This window comes from Aphis gossypii, chromosome 3 (assembly GCF_020184175.1).
Source record: "Aphis gossypii isolate Hap1 chromosome 3, ASM2018417v2, whole genome shotgun sequence".
In the NCBI taxonomy this organism is placed as follows: Eukaryota; Metazoa; Arthropoda; class Insecta; order Hemiptera; family Aphididae; genus Aphis; species Aphis gossypii.
In genome coordinates this window covers 6,055,523-6,076,525 of record NC_065532.1, presented here as the reverse complement: position 1 = coordinate 6,076,525, position 21,003 = coordinate 6,055,523, and the positions used below count along the sequence as shown (strand labels likewise).

Sequence of the window (21,003 nt, the reverse complement as noted above, 5' to 3'; positions counted from 1 at the left end):
GTTTTTCATATTTCTAATTTTAAAGCCTAACTTCTCAAAGGAAGTAAGCACCATACCCTACATGACCTTTTAATAAGAAAGTGTAAATGCAGTTTTGGTTTTTTATAATAAATAAAATATTAATGAAATTATTAGTATTTCTTAATTTGGTTGGATATATTTGAAAAATAAAACATAAATTTAAACCTATATTCGGTTTTAGACGAATACTTTCCTTATACATTTTCTAATAGGTTATGAGTAGATACCTACTAAATTAAAACAGTTAGGTTAAAAAATAAGAAATGCAAAGATAAGTTTCACAACAATTGATCATGGAAACAATAAATATTAAACTAACATTGTCCAAACGCTGTATATAGATTGCTTATTGCTTAATATTTTATGTTTGTAGTTTAAAAGCAAAACGAAACATTGGAGTAACAGGTATTTTCAATAATTATAAAAGGTCATTTTATAATAATATAGATAATCTCACGTAAGGCTATTAACTTACAATAGTGAGTACCTAGTGATGATAGTTTAAAAAATATAAAATTTTTTTAAATTACGCACGAATGATTACCTAAAACACAAAAAATAAATCCATGTACCATCCAACCTGTTAAAAGCAGACCTAAATAATATATTTTTATAACATTTATGTCATAATTTACATTTAAAACGAAAAAACAAATTTCAGAAAAGTTTTCCTCTTAATTTTTGTCTATCTTCGTCGTCTTTTATCTTCAATGCTTCGTTAATTTGACAAAGTAATCGGTTAACAGAAACTTGCATACTAGGATCTAGAGTTGAAAGATGTTTTAAGTCTTCTCTGGCTTCATTCATTTTCCACACAGATATATTTGCTTTTCCACGTCTAAATAATGCTTTGACGTTATCTAAAGAAAATAAAAAACCATTACAATACGATGTTTATAAGAGTTCCGAGGTGATATAATAATAAAATAAAATATTAAAACATATTTACTAGGATCGTCATCCAAAATTGAAGTACAGTGTTCTATGACTTGGTAATAGTCTTTGGCGATAAGCTTGCATTGAGCCAAATTCAGTAACAGCGGAGTTTTTATTTTGTTCAATTCGTCCCATTCCTTTTCACGAGGTTTGAGTCTTTGAGATAATAATAACAATAATGTAAATTATTAATTATTTGTATTTTTTATAAATAAGTATAAAATATTTAAAGTACAAGTAGTTAAAAAATGTACTATCAATTTAGGTTAAACAGTATTAATTACAATTATTATACTATGAGTAATCGAGTAATTACTTCATCATGATTTGTTCCAAGAATCCGAGAGCCAACATATATTTTTCTTCTGCTTCTTTGTATTTACCTTGATGGTAAAATTCGTTACCGGCTTCTTTGAGTTCGGGTATCGTGTTTCGTTTTTCATTTTCGTCCAGTAGCCAAGTCTCCTTTTCAAATGAACCCGGAACCTCGATCTTCAACAAATCTAATTGTATGTTAAATTGAATGTCATTAATACTACCTAAGAAAGTTAAGTTCCTCGTGTGGAAGTTAAAAAAAAAAAAAGTGGTCATGTGAGTAACGCTCTGATGTATAGTAAGTCACTAGGTATAATGGATGTATTAAATTTGAATCAAATGATAAGTATATAATGTAAGAAAAACGATTCTGAACGGATATGATTTGTCAGCCTAGGATAGATTTTTCGGTGGGTAGTAAAAACGTTACATATGGAAAATCATATATTAAATTTTTAACTATTATAAGCTACTTATACAAAGTTTTTATAAATTTTAACTACAAAATAATTTGCAAATTTTTATGATTTCGACAAATTTTTATCAATATTGAACTTCAAAATATGTAAATAAACCAAAATTGTACCAATGTATTCATATTATTTTTAAATCACAATAAGACTAACTTATGAGTAACTTTGTACTACATTTTCAAGTATTTTGATTTAGCCAAAATATTTAATTGATGTTTATAAAAAAAAAAAAAACTAAACAAACACGAATATTTCAAATGCCTATAAATAGCTTTAAAATAAGCTAAATATTTTGAAAATTAAATCATGTAAAGAAAATACCAATTTAAATAACTGGTGAAATTTTCATTTTTCAAGTATCTAACCCCTAATCTAATTTAACCCAACTTATATTTTTTGAATGAAAACAAATATTGAAAATCGTTGGTAGATAAATCGTTATCGTTGTACGTGATTTCGTAAAAATTTAAAATTCAAACGCTCATAACATTTTTTCCTATAATGATGCTTCGAGTTTTCTCTATTTGAAGGATTACTTAGTGTTAATTTTTTTAATCTTGGATGTAAATACAAAATTTTTTATGAATTTTCAACTGTAAAATTACTTGCAAATTTTTGAAAATTTACATATTTCGTAAAAATTTAAACTTTAAACGCTTATAAAAAATTGTGACTAACGATTTATATATATATTTTTTTTTTTTACTATAATAAGAAAGACTTATGAAAAGCCTTGTATTAAATTAATTTTCAAGTTTTTTCAGGTACCAAAATTGGTTTATCGACGTTTTAAAAAAAAAATTATTTAAAAAAATTGAAAATTTTAGTTGACTATAAAAATCTCAAAAAAAGTTCAAATATCTAACCGTTTATAAATAACACTAATATAAACATTTAAAGTATTTACAGTGATTAGTTTTTGAGTTATAACCATATAAAAAAATCGATTTTATTGAAAACTGTTGGAAAACTTGACCTTTTTAATGCACCAAAGATATTGACTTGCCATCGGAAACCACCCCCGAAGTTTGAAATTGAAGCATTGTTTCGACACAGACACAACAAAAAAAAAAAGATCAAAATTGTAAGATCAATACATTAATTACTTCGTTCAGAATCTAAAAAAATAAAGGAACCCGTATTCATAATGATAGTGTATCAATGTATTATGTAAATGAATTCATTAGGACTCAATTTAGCCCTAAAGCACTTGTGATACTCCGTTAGGTACATAAACTGATATAATTTTTTTTTTCAACTTCTGGTAGCAATTGGGTCTTAGTTAATAGTTTTTCTTATTGTAGTTAAAAAAAAAAATCGTTCAAGTCTCTAAAATATAAACCACCTTTTTCACCACACAGTGGAAAATATATATATCCTATTGGCTGATAAATCTGAAATCATCTCCGTTTAGAATCGTTTTTCGTATACAATAAGACCTATCATTGTGTTCAAATTTAAGACACCCATTATAGTGATACTTAAGTGATACAGTTATACTCTATTTCCGAGATCCAATCGATACCTACTGTAAAGCAGAGCGTTACCCACTTGTTTTTTATTTGATTTAATAATTCCCATCGTAAAATAAACCTACTTCCTATCCATGGACTATAACACTATTAATACAGAAGAATGTATACAAATATATTTAATGTAGGTACTGAAAGTATATTGCATAATAGTTTATATCTTAATTTGAAAAGTTCTATGGAAATTTCATCAAGACAATGCCAACAAATATCATACATTTAATTTAAATAACATTATATTTTTAAATAAACAACATGCAGTAAAACATCTTTACAACGGATTTCTTATAAGACGGGATAATCTCCTTATACAATGAAAAACAACAATAGTTTTGTATAATCTATATCCCGTATATTTTAGTCTCTCTATTATAACAAAAATCTATTTATAAAAGAAAAATCACTTTATCTCAAACAAATACGTTGTATTGAGGTTTTACTGTACATCTTAAAATCAATTGGATTTACGTCTTACATTTAGATAGTATGTGTACAAAATGAATATAGTAAAATGTAAATAAATTAATTAAATATACCTATAGTCATATTCTAAAAACTTGTAACTTTTTTTAAATTTTCTGTTTTAGAGTTTATAGTTTATTTTTTAGAGCATAGGTAAAATATTCTTACATTATATTATTCTTATTGCACATATTATATGCAAAACTTTTTTTTTAGTTATTAACTTCTATTAATATTTTTAATTTATTAGTTATTAAAACTTATATAATATCTAATGTGATTCAATTACTGTATAATTAATAATATAATTAATTTTACAAATAAATAAGTTGAATTTGATTCTTGAGACTTTTTCCATAAATTTTCCTTAATGGTACAACATAATGAAATACCTCATACAATACTTACCTATTTTACAGCTACCCCCTTCGAGAAAATTATCAAATACCTATATCTTACTTAAAAAATCTATAGAATAATAAATCAATTGAGTTATTATAAAAATGGTATACCTAATAAGTAATAACAGTTACTTGCAGGCTACAACTCTAAAGATAATTGTTGTTAGATATTTAGGATCATTGTTATGTATAAAAAATTTTAAAAACCTATAGTGAATTCCAAATCAGCCGGTTCTGCTAGCAAATCGTTGAGGTCATCATAACCGGTACCGTTTTTTTGAAGTTGAGCTGTGCAACAATGACTCGTGCTGGGGATTGAAGTGCGACCAGCATCCCGCAATGTCTTGGAAATGAACGGATAAGACGCTACCAACTGTAAACAAATGTTTAATTCCTATTTGTTAATTGTTAATTTATTTAACTCGTATCATTCACTTATAAATTGCATTATTAAAATTGGCAAACTATATGTACCTATATAATATTTATTTATTTATATTATTTTATATTATATTTTTATTTATTTGGATGATTTCGAGAGCCACCGTAGATATATTTTTAACATTTTTTTGGACATTGTACTGTTATGCCTAACACAAACTATCTTGTAAAAAGACTACAAAAAAGTTATATACATTTCAATTCTTTGATTTTAATATTGAAATACTAAAGTAAAATATGTATATTAATAGTGTATAATAACTTTAATAATATTTTGTACATAATATACTCTGTCTAGCGAGAAAACACTACGATTTTACACATAACCACGCGACACCCTACCATTGACACTGATTCAACTATTGGTTTCACGTGTGAATGCGCAGATATGATTTTCATCACGCCATGGCATGCTTTTTCCTGGACAGTTTACATGCATCAAAAGGTTTATGCATTTTGTACTATTGCAGCAGCTTAGTCTAATCTAAAAACGGCAGTCAATACCAAAAATTATTAACAATTCTAAATCCTTTACAGTCGAGAGATTACATTATTACGTACAATAATTTTTAATTAATAATGTATTCGTGACTTGTGAAGTACTAAATACAATAGGGCGCTCATGTCATTACTGATCGATGGACAGTGATCACTCATTGTGATACTCTATGTGTATGATCGTATTTAGATAAAACATTTTTTTTTTCTGCAAACTAATCATGAAATTAATTTTAAGCATACTCGAAATTCGTATATCTAAAAGAAAATAATTAGTATACGGCTTTAAATGTTCTTGGTTATGAATTTAATCACTGATAAATTATACTAAAACACCCTATCAATATAAGTATTAACTATTAGGTATCAGTTATTCTACTTGGTGATGTGTACAGACATTAAAAATAAATACAGTATAGAAAAATAACTATACTATTTTCTCTGAAATTACCTAAACATTTAAGTTTTTTGCAATTATTATTTATGATTTAATTTAATTTTGTTTAATACATTATATCAATAGAACCTATGCCTACTAAACCATAAATTGCAATCAAATACTAGAATATACTATAATATATTGTCATTATCACAATATCATTATATTTTGCTGGACTTTTATCTATTTAAAGTTGTTTTTAAATTAAAACACTTGAAAACAATTAGTTTTTATTTTAAAGTAGTATTAATATCATGTGTACACAAACTAAAGAATAGTTTGATGTTACATTACGATACAAAGCATTATATGGAATACTTTTTTATTCCTAGTGTTTCCGAAAAAAATACAATACATAATAGTTCTGTCGTAAAACATTAAGACCAGCTATGCGTCTTCCACGATGATTTTAATAAAAAAAAAAGTTTAATATTTGAGTTGTAAATCAACTTACTTATGCGTTATGACCAATAAGTAGATAGTTTAAGTGTTTACAGATTTAGTAGTCGTCTCATTATTTGTATAGTTTTACATCTAATAAACATCGAAAAGAATTATACTTCTCGATTAAATTTATATGCAGAAAATCAAAACATATATTAATACCATATAACTTGAATAATTTATTCAACTAAAACTTTTTAGTCGAACCAAGTTATACCTATAATTTGAACAAGATGTACTATAATTTATCATAAGGAGATACTCATGGTATAAAGTTTATATTAAAATAAATACATAAACTAAACGGGTTAATTTAAAAATCATATTTATTATTTTTTTATGGAATTATAAAGGTAAGAAAACCGTGATTAATACAACTTTAAAATCAAAATGTCTGCGCACTAAAATATATTTATTTAACATTTTGAAGAAAATGTATAAATGCATTTGATTTTTAAAACCAGCAGTGGATAATCTATTAAATTAGGCATGATTATAAAATTACAATATGAAATTTGTCATGTTCATAGTTTTAAAAAAAAATTAATTATCTGCAGCACCACTTTAATAACGACTTAATATTATTATAATTATTGTCAATAAAACCCACACACCAATAGTATAATAATATTAATGAAAAATACCATGTTAATGCAAAATAAATACATAACTCTATATATAATAGGTATATACATGCATATTATGTATATAAAAAAATATATAAACCAATACTATAACTAAACAAGTACAAAGATTTTTGCTTAAAATTAACTATGCATCTTAAAAAGTACCAACACTAATCATTATTTGCTTGATGTACAGGGTATTCTCTGTAAACACGATTTACATATTTATCGGCCACTGATAAATAATACTTTTTCATTGGGGGAATATAAATACGTATTCTATTATATATAAATGTTTTATGACGACCTATTCTTTTCTTTCGTAATACCGTCGGTGCATTTCGTCGATACTAGACAGGTACCACGTGCCAGGGAACAGCTGGTTCTTGTCGCTGACTGGTACGTACGGTGCTCGATGCAAAGACTTCTGCCGGACTTCCAACACTTCCGTAAATTGTTCAGGCGTGAGACGTATCCGCTCCTCTAGACGGTCGATTCCCTTCTTCAGGTTTCCGATCAGACTCGACAAATCATTGTCCACAACCCTGATCGAGTACATGGACGATGCCAAACCAGACCCGTAGGAAAACACGCCGATTTTCTTGCCGGTTAAATCTTTCGGCGGCAACGATACCAGGTATGAGACCAGTCCGCTGTACACTGACGCTGTGTACATGTTGCCGACACGTGACGCCAGCAACAGCGACGGCTTTGTCTTGTTCTCGTAAATGGTCTTGCTACGCTCCATAAATGTCTTCTCGATATCCCGATCGAAAAATGTGGACGGTAGGTGCACGTTCTTATATCGGTCCAGCCCCGGGTAGTTCTCATCCTTGGTGCCACTGTTCACGAAATCGTTCAGGTACAACCGGGCCAGGGACTTCTGCACCAGTTTGCAGTACGGCGAGTGGAACACGAATGAATCGAACTTATTCAAATCGACGTTGGCGCCATCACCGCACTTGCTCAGATAGGACTTGTAGCATTGATCCAGGGCGTTCAAGTAACACTCAATGGACAGTTTACCGTCCACTACAGGGTATTCGGACGTCAGGTCAGGCTTGAAGAAATCGTACGCGTGGTTCATGTACGTGCCCCTCAGGCCCCTCTCGATCACTAATGAAGCGTTGGGGCCGATCAGCATCGCGACGGCGCCAGCACCTCCTGTCGGACGCGCATTGCCCTTGGCGTAGATCGCGATGTCGGCCGCGACTACAACGGCCAGCCTACCGTCCCACGCGCTTGATTCCATCCACGATAGAGCATTGAACAAGGCCGCCGTTCCACCATAACAGGCGTTTGTCGTGTCGATACCCTCGACGTGAAAATTACCACTTGGCTCAAACAGCTTCATCAAAACCGTTTTCACACTTTTTGACTTATCGATTATGGTCTCAGTGCCTACTTCCAGACGACCTATGTCCGCGTAGTTAATGCCGTTGTTTTCGACAAGCTGACTGACTGCAGTCAGGCACAGCGAGTTCACGTCTTCGAGGTCTGTGCAGAACCCCATTTGCTTTTGGCCCAAACCAATAGTGTATTTTCCTTCGGACACTTGGTCGTATTGTTCCAACTCAGTTTGATCGACGTACAACGACGGTATGACGAAATGAATAGCGCGTATTCCGACATCTTTTGGCCAATGGTCCATGATAAAAAAAAATTGTTTGGAATCTTAATTTACCTGTTGATTAAAACAAAACAAAACAAAAATAAACTTTAATAAGAACAATCACTATAAACACTGCAGATCACTTATTTGAAAAAATAAAAATAAAACCACGTAAAAGAAATGTTAACAGGTGTACAATGTATATATATATTTCACATTCAACGTAGTTATAAATATAACAAGTCTATAAAGCAAACATCTCAGCATTTTTAATATTTGAAATATTCAAACCGTAGTATATGTACAATAATATGAGACTGAGTTTCTTTTCTCATGTAAAATATAATTTATTGTATTTTTAGATATAGGTACAACCATTATGTATATTGTATATTTTATAGAACTAGAATCGATAATAAATTTCAACTGTAGCAAAATACGATCACAATACATTAAACGTATGTAAATAGTATTCAGTATTCACTGATATACCAACTTCGATTTTAAACTTGAAAATAGGAGAAAATATTTAAAAATGAATAAAAAATTATTTTAATGTGTTTGATAAATACTAAATAAAAATACAAATTTAGAATTATTTAAGACTTTATATTGGTATTTAGACAATTAATAGAAGAAAATATTGAATAAATTAATAATAGGACGAAAATATTAATCAATTTCAGAAAATTATAACTTCAATAAATATAAGAGGTGTTATTAATTTCACAATAAAAAAAAATAATAATAATAATAAACGACTTCACGTAAATCATTTATTTTTTTTATTATTACCAATTTTTCTTATTATATCATTTTACAAAGTGTAAATACTTTTTTAGTAAATAAAAAAAAAAACTATGAAAATATTAAAAATTATTAATTAGTGATGTGCATTTTTATAGTGTATATAGATAAATGTGTATTATTCACTAAAACTTAGAAAATTGTATATTTAGAAAAAAATTAAAAGTACCTATTAAAATATGTATAGTATGTTTTGGACGGCTTGGATAATTTCTGAGGAAATGACCTCGAACTATTAACTCATTCTCTGTTTTATCAACAATTGTGTATAATTATAATTATGATAAAAATAATTTAAAATTTAAAAATAATACAGGCGTCTAATACGAATTAGTTAATAGTTTCAATACTTTTTAAAGTTATGTATATTGTATTATATATATATGTTACTTAATGTTATTTAAAGATCTTTAAAAAAATAATAAACTTAAGACGGATAAATACTTTAATTGTATAATTAAGTACTTATTTAACTGAAGTAGGTTAAAATTTTTAACTATTAAAATATTTAATAATTGTGTCTTGTTTAGCAATTATTTCCTAGCTATCAAACTTGGAAAAAATATTTAGCTAATAGTTATTCTTTAGATAGAATTATTAATGCTGTTATATAGATACCTTTTTATACTAATAAATAAATTTACAATTTTCAAAATAGACTTTATTATAAATAATATATATATATATATCATATACATATATCGATTTATTGTTCTTTAATTTAATAAGTATTAAATTTATAATGCAGACGTACTTGATTATTTAGTTAATAGTTCTTTATTCGGAATATAAACTGTTGAGGAATTGAAAACTCACTAAAGAAAATAAGATGTGTTCACGGTTTGAACTTTAGATGTTAAGTGCACGAAAAAATGAATCACGAGTAGAAGAAGACAGTATACAATAATAAATTCTATGATCATATACATATTTAGTAGATACACTACAATTAAGCTGCGGCTACACTGAAGTAAATTTATGTATTTATATCAAACTTATATAAAACAAAATTATAACATCTTATTACTGTACAATGTATACCGGATGATTCATTTAACAAACTACATTCATTTTTTCGATGACTTCAGCTTCGGTTTCTTTTTGAAATTTAAAAAATTTAAAATACTAGAACATAATTGTTCCATAGTTTCAACATTTAAATGTCTTAGATATTTTTAATGACACAAAAATAAAATTTTATTTTGATCATCAAGTGCATCAATTATTATTTTTAAATTTTTATAATTTTGACATTTTATAAATTTATCTGTACCAATATTTTTTACAATTAATTTAGAATAAATATTTTATATTATTTATATACATAAATAATTTTGCTATATAAATGGAATAATTATGGAATAATATATAAAATGTACCATCCAATAACAGAAAATATATAATAACAAAGATAAATGATCTATTTTGTACATAAAAACGATTCTGACTTGAGATAATCTGTCAGCTTATATATTTCAAAGGATATTTTATTATATATTTATATATATTGTATACAGACAAACAGTAAGTTGATTCATTTATTATTATTATTTTTTTTTTTTTATCAATAAATAGATGAAATATAATGTTATAAAATAATACTACAATACTGACGTACCGTATATTGATATCAATAGGTTTGTGGTATAAATTGCTTAAAATTAATCCAAATAATTTGAACATTTTATCATATAATATACAGTAAAAAACTATGAACATAATTACGTAAATTGAGAAATAAATTTAAAATAACTAGTATTTTTAAATTATAACAAATAACTAAAAATGTTATTATTTGATTACATATCCTATTAGTCAACATTTGAATTTGAAATAGCTGTAAAAAAAATATTAAATACATTTGAACTTTTGTTATGTTTAGGTTACTATCAACACAACACAGGGATACCGCTTATATTACATTTCGAAGATTGGGATATTAAAATTGAAAATGCCAAAATGGTATACATTTTTAACTAAACAATATATATGTAAATTGTCGTTACTCAAATTTCAACGCTAATAATAACAAATTGTGATTATATATATTCAATATTTATGTTAGGTTGTTATAGTTACAATAAGAATATCATATAATTTATAATTTATAAACACACTATATATTAAATTTTTAAATATTTTAACACAATATAAAAATGTTCATCGATTAACTCGAAAATTACAAATGCCTATAAATAACATAAATTAGTTTAAATATTTTGAAATATAATATAATTTTTATTAAATTCTAGTATGGATAAGCTCGAAACTTTTTTTATTTTTTTTTATTTACGCCAAACGGCAATTTACAAAATATATGTGAAGTACATAAATTAGGTAAGTGACATAGGCACCCATAGGTAAAATTTAGAGGGGGTTAAATAAAAAAATTCTCAAATGTAAGATAATAAAGATTTAATGTTAAATTCATACATAAATGCAATTATTTATTGAACTACAAGTTCATAATATTTTTTGCGTAAGAGAGGGCAAGTGTCCTATCTTGTCCCCCCAATGGACGCTCATTGTGAGCAATAACAATACAAATAAATTAACAATTATAACAGCTTAAAACTAGAATTTTTACTAAGTAAATGCTGCATTAAAAACATAGTTGTAAATAGACAGGTAAAAGAAAAAGAGAAAATAGATATAGTAGTACAGAATGAATAATATAGCATAATTGACACAATGAAGTATGCGGTATAATAAAGAATAGTTATGACCATAGGATAGGTGGAGTGAGTAGGGCAGTTTGTAACCAAAAAATATGATGAAATTTTATCATTTTTATCAAAATATCATAAAGATGACATTAGACACAAATCATATCACAAATATACACCAATATTATCTCTTTGATATTAAAAAAAAAAGATTTTTTTATTATATTATTTTTGTGTCTAAGGTCATACACTCATACGTATATATTATACTTAAGATTTGGTTATGAACGAACTATGAAGAACTTTAAAGACTGAACAACCTGGTTATACAAATTTAACAATTAATGACTTTTTAACTATACAATTGAATAATTAATGAATTTTTAGCTATACAATTTTTTGCAAATTTTCGTGATTTTAACAAAATCTATAAAAATTTGAAATTTAAATGCTTAAAAAAAATATATACCTATGTATTATTTTTACCTATAAAAAAAAATTATAATAAGCCTTATATTATATTTAAATTAATAAACAAATATCATTGTAAAATCATTACATTTATATCGCTCCGTTCAGAATCTAAAATGCATGAAAAATAAAAATTAATTATTATAAGCTATTCATAAATTCTTTCAAGTTATCTAGGATTACGATCACAAAAAAATTGATCAAATTGTTGATAATTTATTATAAAATTATATTATATTTACTATATTATTGCAGAAGTTGGTACTTATACCATAATTACATTAAATACGATCAACTCTTACTCATCAATGAATATTAATCAATTTCATCGATAAATAACCTTTAAATAATGGTTTCTCGCAACCTTAAGATAAACTTAAGGTTAACATTTTTCCAAATATATTTATTTAAGATTTTTTTGGTATATTTGCCTTTTTCGTTAGATTATAAACATGTCTATCTACTTAAAAACACTGGCCGATTTCACATTTTGAATTGTAGGATAAAAGATAGTGATTACAGCAGTGGTTCATAACCTTTTTCGAATGACGGAACACTTAACATTTTATGAGGTTTTTACGGAACACAGCCGTAAAATAAAACAGTAATTAAATAATTTTTAATTGTTTAATATATTAAACAATAAATGTATAACATATTGCAAATATGTCAGGAAAACGTCTTACGTATATCATTGTGTTTTGTTTTAAAAGTCAAAATGTTAAGAAAATGAAAATAGAAATACTAAATAAAATTTTTTCTATTGGTTTTAAAATTTTGTCGGAACATTTATATTAAGTCCACGGAACACCGGTTAAGAACCACTGGATTACAGTGAGAAATACCGACAAAAGCGATGCAGAAATTCAATTCCTTTACATAATATCTGATTCGTTCTATACACATATATTTTTTAATATTATGTACCAGTAACAATAATGTTAGACAATCAGAAACTTTTTGCAAATATTTTAATTATATATTACATAACTACCCATTCCAACATATAGTTACATATAGATGCATAATCGATAAAAGTTGACCTTTAGGATTCGTCACCTCGTAGATATGTTTTAAGATGTTCTTACCAAAATAAAATGTAAATATTATGTTATATTTATGGACTTAATAGAACTTATTAAGTAGATTTTTAAAAGCCACCAAAATTGTGACAAACTATTTTTTGTAATAAACGCGTAAAACTCTGCAAATAATATACACATTTATTAACCTCTATTCTAGAAATAGTACTTGAAGAATATTATATTTACATTTTTTTTTTTTTTTTTGATAATCAGGTATATTTTTGACTCGTTAACAACATTACGTAATTATATATTTATTGCGCATATAAAGATGGGTCACTTTTTAGATGTGATGGACTTGAAAGTAGTCAAAATAACGTTTGTTAAATAAAACCTATAATCTTATAATATATTTAAAGACTCGGTTATCTTTATGTACACATATTTCAATACCAGCAATTTCGGAGAAAACTACACAAGAAATTATGCAAATAGCATAGAACATTTATTACGAAAAACTAACAGTTTGTTTAAAACCCATACCAAAACTTTTTGGTATACTTACTCAAAAGTTTACTTACAATGTATTATAGGATGCAATGATTTATTAAATAATATAAGAGGAACATGGGCGTCCCCAGACGTTTTTCTAGGTGGGAGGGCAAAATTTTTCTTTATCTGAATACATTTATCTGGCATAAGTTGAGTATTAATCTTTGTTTAAATTAGAATTTCAACAATTAAAAACTAATAAATATTAATTTTTATACTAGCAACAGTAATAGATTATTAAAATAAACACCTTCTCCCATAACATATTAGCTGACAACTTGGACTGGTTAGTAAATTTATTTTTGTCTGAAAATATTGATAGACAAAATTATTGTCTCTAAATGAAATGACAACTACCCTAAAACCCCAATCAATACATTTATATTTAATTGTGTTTGGATATTAAAATACAATTTATAATTTTATGTAGCTAAAATATATCAAGATAAAAAATTCGGTCATGTGGGTTTACTCCGCTGAATATTAAGTGCCGTGTGGTTCTCTATTATATATTATAGGAGTATTAAATTTGAGTCCAATGATAGGTATCATTCTATACGAAAAACTATTCTGAACGTAGATGGTTTGTCAGCCTAGGATAGATTTTCCGATGAGTAGTAAAAACGTTACTTATGGAAAATTATGTTTATTCATGTATTAAATTTTCAACTCTTAGCTACTTATACAAAGTTTTTATAAATTTTAACTAAAAAATAGTTTGCAAGTATTCATGATTTTGACGAATTTTTGTCAATATTTAAACTTCAAATGCTAATAAAAAAATTGTACCTATGTATTCTTATAATTTTTGAATCACTATAAGAATAACTATAAGGAACTTTGTATTAAATTATCAAATATTTTAACTAGGCCAAAAAAATTTTATCGACACTTCAAAAAAAAATTCTCGGAAACATCAAAAATTTCAGTTATCTATAAATAGCTCAAATAATCAAAATATTTTGAAAATTTAACTGTACATAGATAACACTAATATAAACATTTAGTAAAAATTTCAAGTATTTACAGTGATTAGTTTTTTTAGTTACAACCACATAAAAAATCGATTTTATTGAAAAATATTAACTTTTGACCTTTATATTGCACCAAGGATATTCATTTTGCTATCGGAAACCACCCCCGAAGTTTGAAATTGAAGCATTATTTTGACAAGTTATGCTGTACACAGACACAAAAAAAAAACACACATCATTGTAAAATCAATAATCATCACTCCGTTCAGAATCTAATATATCTACATCACACCCATATTTGTTGTCAGTTTCTTTCAAATAGTCAACATACTAAACTTGTATTCAGCTGTTATGGCCTCTAGGTAAGAAAATTATCTGTTAGGTCATAGTCTTGTAAGGTTAATATAAATTACTATACAATATTTATATATTTATAATTTTCAAGCAAGTTGTAAGCATTTTTAAATTTTAATGCTAAAAAAATCAATGAGAGCACACAGATAATATTCTTACCATCTTACCTTTAAATTTGTTGTAGAGTCATAAATTATTAATATACTAATATTTAAGCTAACAAGTAACAACACTAAATTGGAATTGCTGAATGTTAATTTTGGTATAGTTATATGTGTCAATAATATATAAATTATAAAATATAATATGATTGATTGCTGTTAAGACATTATTATATAGAACAGTAAAGCAAATATGGCAAAGAAACAAAAATTTTAAAACTATTTAAGAAGACAAAACAGCAGCAATAGAAAAATGTATTATCTCTAGATTCAAGTTGGAGTATGTACATCAATCCATGGTAACTATTGCATTTAATTATATTTTAGGTATGTATTTTATTAATTAATTAATTATGGCTTTTGTACGTTATATTTTCAATACTACTTATGAGTTATAATATTACAATATCTACTTTATGATTTAATCTAAGACCCATTAATTCATGGTCTTTCCAGATAAAAAGATAAATACTAAATATAGTAGATCAGACTAATCAACAATTGAGAATTAAGGAACAGTAACGTGCTGAGTCAATTTTTAGACCAAAGGCAAACTGTCAATTAACCATCCATGCACCTACACATTTTTTTTTACTTACAAGTATAAATATTATTATTAAAAACTATCATACTATATGATTGTCCAGTACCCACCCACATAATAAATTTTGAAGCGATCGCCTCAAAAAGCTTACTTTAGTATGCCACTGCCAAGAAATATACCATAGAAAATTCTGTTGGCATTACTAAGATGCATGTACAATGTATGACCTCTTAAATATAAAAATTAAGAAACCATATTACATAAAATATAACTAATATTAATTTATAATATAATTATGGATTTTTAAGTGTTTCAATACAATATTACATTTTAACATTTTAAATGCCTACCAACTATTATAATGTAATTTCTAAAGATCTATATTACATAATAATTAAATTAGTAATATTGGTAATAGACCTTTCATTAATATATTAACATTAATTCTTTTGATTTATTATATAACATGAAATATATGTTTATTTGTTTATAACACAATTAAATACTACTATTTAATTTATGAACTATGACCATAATAACCATTTAATTATAAATTATGATATATTACATAATATTTCATATAACATAAAAATATAAACTTATATATTATACACAAATGATTCATAAATAATAAAAACTGAATATAGTTTGATTACATTAAATAAAATTTAATAGGTAACAGTTCTAATAACAATAATTATAAGTAATCAGTAAGTTTAAGACATAATTAAACCAAATTTAATAGATTAATCAGTGGTTGTAAAGAGAAATAGCAATACGTAAATATATTTATTTTCCATTATGCATGCAATACAGTAATGAACATCTGATATTAATCACAATTTTTACTATGATATAATTAATAATATCAAAGTAAATTTGCTTATTATTTATCTGACAAATGAGAAAAAATTGATTTATTATAAAAAAACTTTAAAATAATAAAATAATAAAATAAAGTTCATTAGTTTTGAAATACTTATTTTAAGTTTTATTTACTATATCAATACGTAGAAAGATAAAAATTAAAAAATTAAAATATGGTTATAATAAAAATATTCAAACTATATTTTATTCAAAGATTATTTATTTATTTCCATAAGGTATTGCAAGTTTTTAATGAATTTTCTCTCTATTTTCAGTAATTTAATTATCATGTATAACACCAATTATACTTAAAAATATATGACCATGTTTTTCTAATTATAATTATTTATTAAAAGTAGGTAGGTAAGTAAAGTAAATATTAAAATAAATAGGATTGAAGTTTAAATATATTAATAGTTAAGAAATGGATATCTTTAAAGATTCAGTAATACATATTAAATAGGTATTAAGTACTATTAAATGCATAGGTACCTTACAATATATTTGGATAGAAATATTGAATAGAAGAGTATTTATCACTTAATAGTTTATTACCGTAAGCATAGAGGTCTTAATGTCTTGATAAATTATTTTTTAATAATTTATTTTAAAAATATATTTTATTCAATAACCCACAATTTAATTCAACAGTAAAAGTCACTTTTTTTTTAATAGTTCAGTTATAATCATTTTAGTTTCCATAACTAGTATCAAACATAATAACATTAATATTAAATAGGTAATAAGTATAATTGGTATAAATCAAGTATATTATATTCATTTGTTTAAATTAATATATTTATGCCAATAAAAATGTAATATAATAGGTACTTTAATAATAAATTTAAGAATATATAAGTTACTCATTTAAATGTTTTTTTTTTTTACTATACATTAATATAGTTCTAAAATAAAGATATGTAACATGCAACAAAATGAACGGCAAAAGCAATTTTAATAAAAAATAATTGGTAATAATAAGTAGTCCTTAAAAGAATGGTATACTCACACTTTTATGAACAATAAATTTTGAAATTTCTCTTTCACGCATTGACTTTAAAATAGTTTCCCAAACTTCTAATTTGAATTTTTTTCCCAAAACAATTTCCATGTGCTTTGGCCATTTGTAACTATCATCTACCACAATGTTACTGCCAACAATTCGCGTAACAAAATGAAACGATACCTACGAAAAAAAAATAATAATAAATGTGTGCACTTCAAAGAACCCGAAACAGGAAAATGATTTCTTTTTATTTCGACTTACTTTTGTTCCGTTGGAGAAAGTAGGCAGACCACCAATACCCGGTGTCACGAGTGTCTTCTGTATTTTATCGTCGTTAATACTTTCCATACTACTTTTACCACGTACGAAAATTAGTCAATCATGAGGTCATAAGAAGAAAAACCTTGACCTTAGAACATAATAACCTTTCACGACTCACGAGAGACGTTCCGGCAATTGAATTTTTTGGGCCAAAACCAAATCATTATCATATAATCTATCTCACGGTAAACACGTCATAATCGTGCAGTCATAGAAAATAAAGACAGTTAGCGGTAACTGATAAGAATTCGTTGTGATAAGATTTTTTATCATGGTCACAATAATAGATAACAGTATAACACAAAAATAAATTTATGATGACATAAATCTTAATATACATAATATAACATATTACATATTATATTGACAATCAGACAATTTATAATATAATATTCTTAAAAAGTTATAACTATAAGTTTATAAGTCTTAGACACTCTTAGTAAGTCTAATTCAGAATTCTATAACCTGAAGATCACGGTTTTAAATGGAAAAAGTATCTCCTTGATGTTCAGTGACCATAATCAAGAATTGAGATGGATTGCTACCTTGAATTAAGATTAATTAATTCATTCATAATTGCTACTAATCTATGGCTACAAATACTCGCGGAATACGGTTAACAATAATTATAATATTATCTGTGAGGATGACTAATATCAAGGTGAAATGTAGATAAATCTGACTTTTCATGTCAACATGTCGTTGATATGAAAAATTGAAAAAACAGAAGATTCTGCTATATTATACTTACTACTTAGTAGGAATTGACTGCATTGAGTGTACCTAGCCCACTCATGGGCGATGGAACAATTGAACATTGTTAAAATTTTATTTCTATTATAGGTAGATCATTTAATAATTACATAATATGACAACGATTCTAAACTGAAAGTGCATTTCAATCTGGTAAATAAATGAGATTTTATAATTTATTTATATGATTATACTATTTATATAGTAAACTACAATAATAGAATTATTGTATATATATATATATATTTATATTACTATATTATACATATATCTATATTTCTATAGTATAGATTTTGCCATAAGGCCATAATTCTGAAGGTTATTAAATTTATAAGTATAGTATAGGTACATACTAGAGAGCCTCTAGTACATACTACATAGTACATAGAATAATATTTCAATACCTAAGCAAGTAATTAATATATGATAATACAACGCATAGATAGTAGGTAGAGAGCCTATATAAGAATATTTATTATATTATATTATATAGGCTCTCTTGTAGTAGGTATTAGGTATTGAATTTTATTTTTGTTAAAAATAATGTATGAACTATCTTCCTATATCCTATATATATATTATTACAGATTATTAATTATTTTAATTATATAATATTTTACCCCAGGACAGACAGAATAGTGGAAATAGATTCGAGGTAAAAATAATTTTAAACTATGGTCTAAATCAGTGGTTTTCCACCTTTTTTCGATCACGTTACCATGTACAACTATAACAATAAAATTAAATATGAAATACCTATATCAATGTCATATAATATAATAATAATATTAAAATTATTTTATATTTATATATAATATTAATTCTAAAACTTTAATTTTATATTGAAAATAATATTAGAGAAATAAGAATATAATACTATTAGATACTTCGAAGTTTAAAATCTAAGCTAATAATAAAATTTGAAGTTTGTTTTAACTTGATACTACCTAGAGCTCCCTATCGGATTTTAAAGATTATTTTTATACTTGATACATTAATTCTTGAGAATGATTGTTAGCTATTAAGCTATTTCACATCCTTATGACAGAGACGCCCGCAAAAATGTAGCTCAGGGGGAAAAAAATTGCAAATACCTAAATACTTATGGGAAAATTTACCGCTACATCTTTCATCTACTCATGCTTTATAATAGTATCATTAATATTTTTTTAAAATCAAAACTAATTTAAGTTACTTTAAAATTACACTATTAGTTCTAATATTATAAGAAAAAATATACCTAATAAAATTTTAATAAAAAACAACTTTATTTGATTGAATTTTCATATTACTTCATATTTTATTATTTTATTCAAAAAGTAATAACAATCTCATTTTGTTTGAAGCAAATAAATTAATTGAACCATCAATTTGTCGATTAAAAAATGTTTAGGAATTTTTTTTTTAAGAACTGAATCCATATTTGCATGTCTCGACGAAATTTTTAATTATTATACCTAACTTAAAAATTGGTTACTTTGTAAATTGTAAATTTATAATCGTGTATGCTTTCCAAGTATATTGATTTTATTTTTATGTTTTTCATACACCATTCATATAATATAATATAAATATTATTATTATTATACATTATTCGGCAATATGTGAGATCGACTATTTTTATTTACTTTGACTCGTCCGCGCTAACAGGAGAGCTGTAAGAACCAGACAAAAGTGACTTAGCGATTGAAAATAATCATAATGTTTTTTTTACAATTAAATACCTTCAATATGACTTGTTAGATAGATACAAGGATTGTCGAATAGTCGCTAAATACCCAAGACCAGCTTTATGTAAAAAACTTCTAATTTTATAACTGACACAAAAAATCTCAGGGGGGCAATGGCCCCCATTGCCCCCCTTCCGGGCGTCCCTGCCTTACGCCTTAAAAGTCAAACAAAAATGCGAAAACGAATTAATTGAGTAGGTACAGAGTAGGTAATGCAACGTGGTGGATCGATCGTAGGTTGTATAGGTATCAATAAATTCTAAATATGAAGAAGTAGGTAGGTAGTTAAAAAAATGGTAAAATTTATTCGTCAATCCTCAGTCATAGATTGATAAGTAGGTACCTAGGCTAATTTAAAAAGTGGGAATAAAAAGTGAGAAATAGAGATGTTAATGTTAAAAGTGGATTAAAATCTATACTAATATAATAAAGCTGAAATATTTTCCTTTTTTATGTTTGAACGTACAAATTAACATTAATTATTGAATAACAAATTATCTGAGTTTAATAAAATTTGAATCATATAAGAACATAATATATATATATATGTAGGTAGGTACGTAATAAGTGCA

At 25.7% G+C, this 21,003-nt stretch overlaps 2 protein-coding genes across 2 annotated transcripts; both read right to left on the bottom strand.

The window, feature by feature from the left end:
• Positions 1 to 341: 341 nt before the first annotated feature.
• LOC114123736 (AH receptor-interacting protein) lies at positions 342 to 18,160 on the bottom strand. The gene is made up of 6 exons (XM_027986805.2): positions 17,889 to 18,160; positions 17,631 to 17,807; positions 4,348 to 4,513; positions 1,274 to 1,460; positions 971 to 1,113; positions 342 to 881 (listed from the first exon to the last, which is right to left on the bottom strand). Exons 1-6 carry the CDS (start codon positions 17,973 to 17,975, stop codon positions 679 to 681), a joined length of 963 nt encoding a protein of 320 aa, XP_027842606.2. The 5' UTR covers positions 17,976 to 18,160; the 3' UTR covers positions 342 to 678.
• Positions 6,271 to 9,922, bottom strand: LOC114123735 (hydroxymethylglutaryl-CoA synthase 2). The gene is made up of 2 exons (XM_027986804.2): positions 9,762 to 9,922; positions 6,271 to 8,272 (listed from the first exon to the last, which is right to left on the bottom strand). Exon 2 carries the CDS (start codon positions 8,237 to 8,239, stop codon positions 6,896 to 6,898), a length of 1,344 nt encoding a protein of 447 aa, XP_027842605.1. The 5' UTR covers positions 8,240 to 8,272; positions 9,762 to 9,922; the 3' UTR covers positions 6,271 to 6,895.
• Positions 18,161 to 21,003: the final 2,843 nt, after the last annotated feature.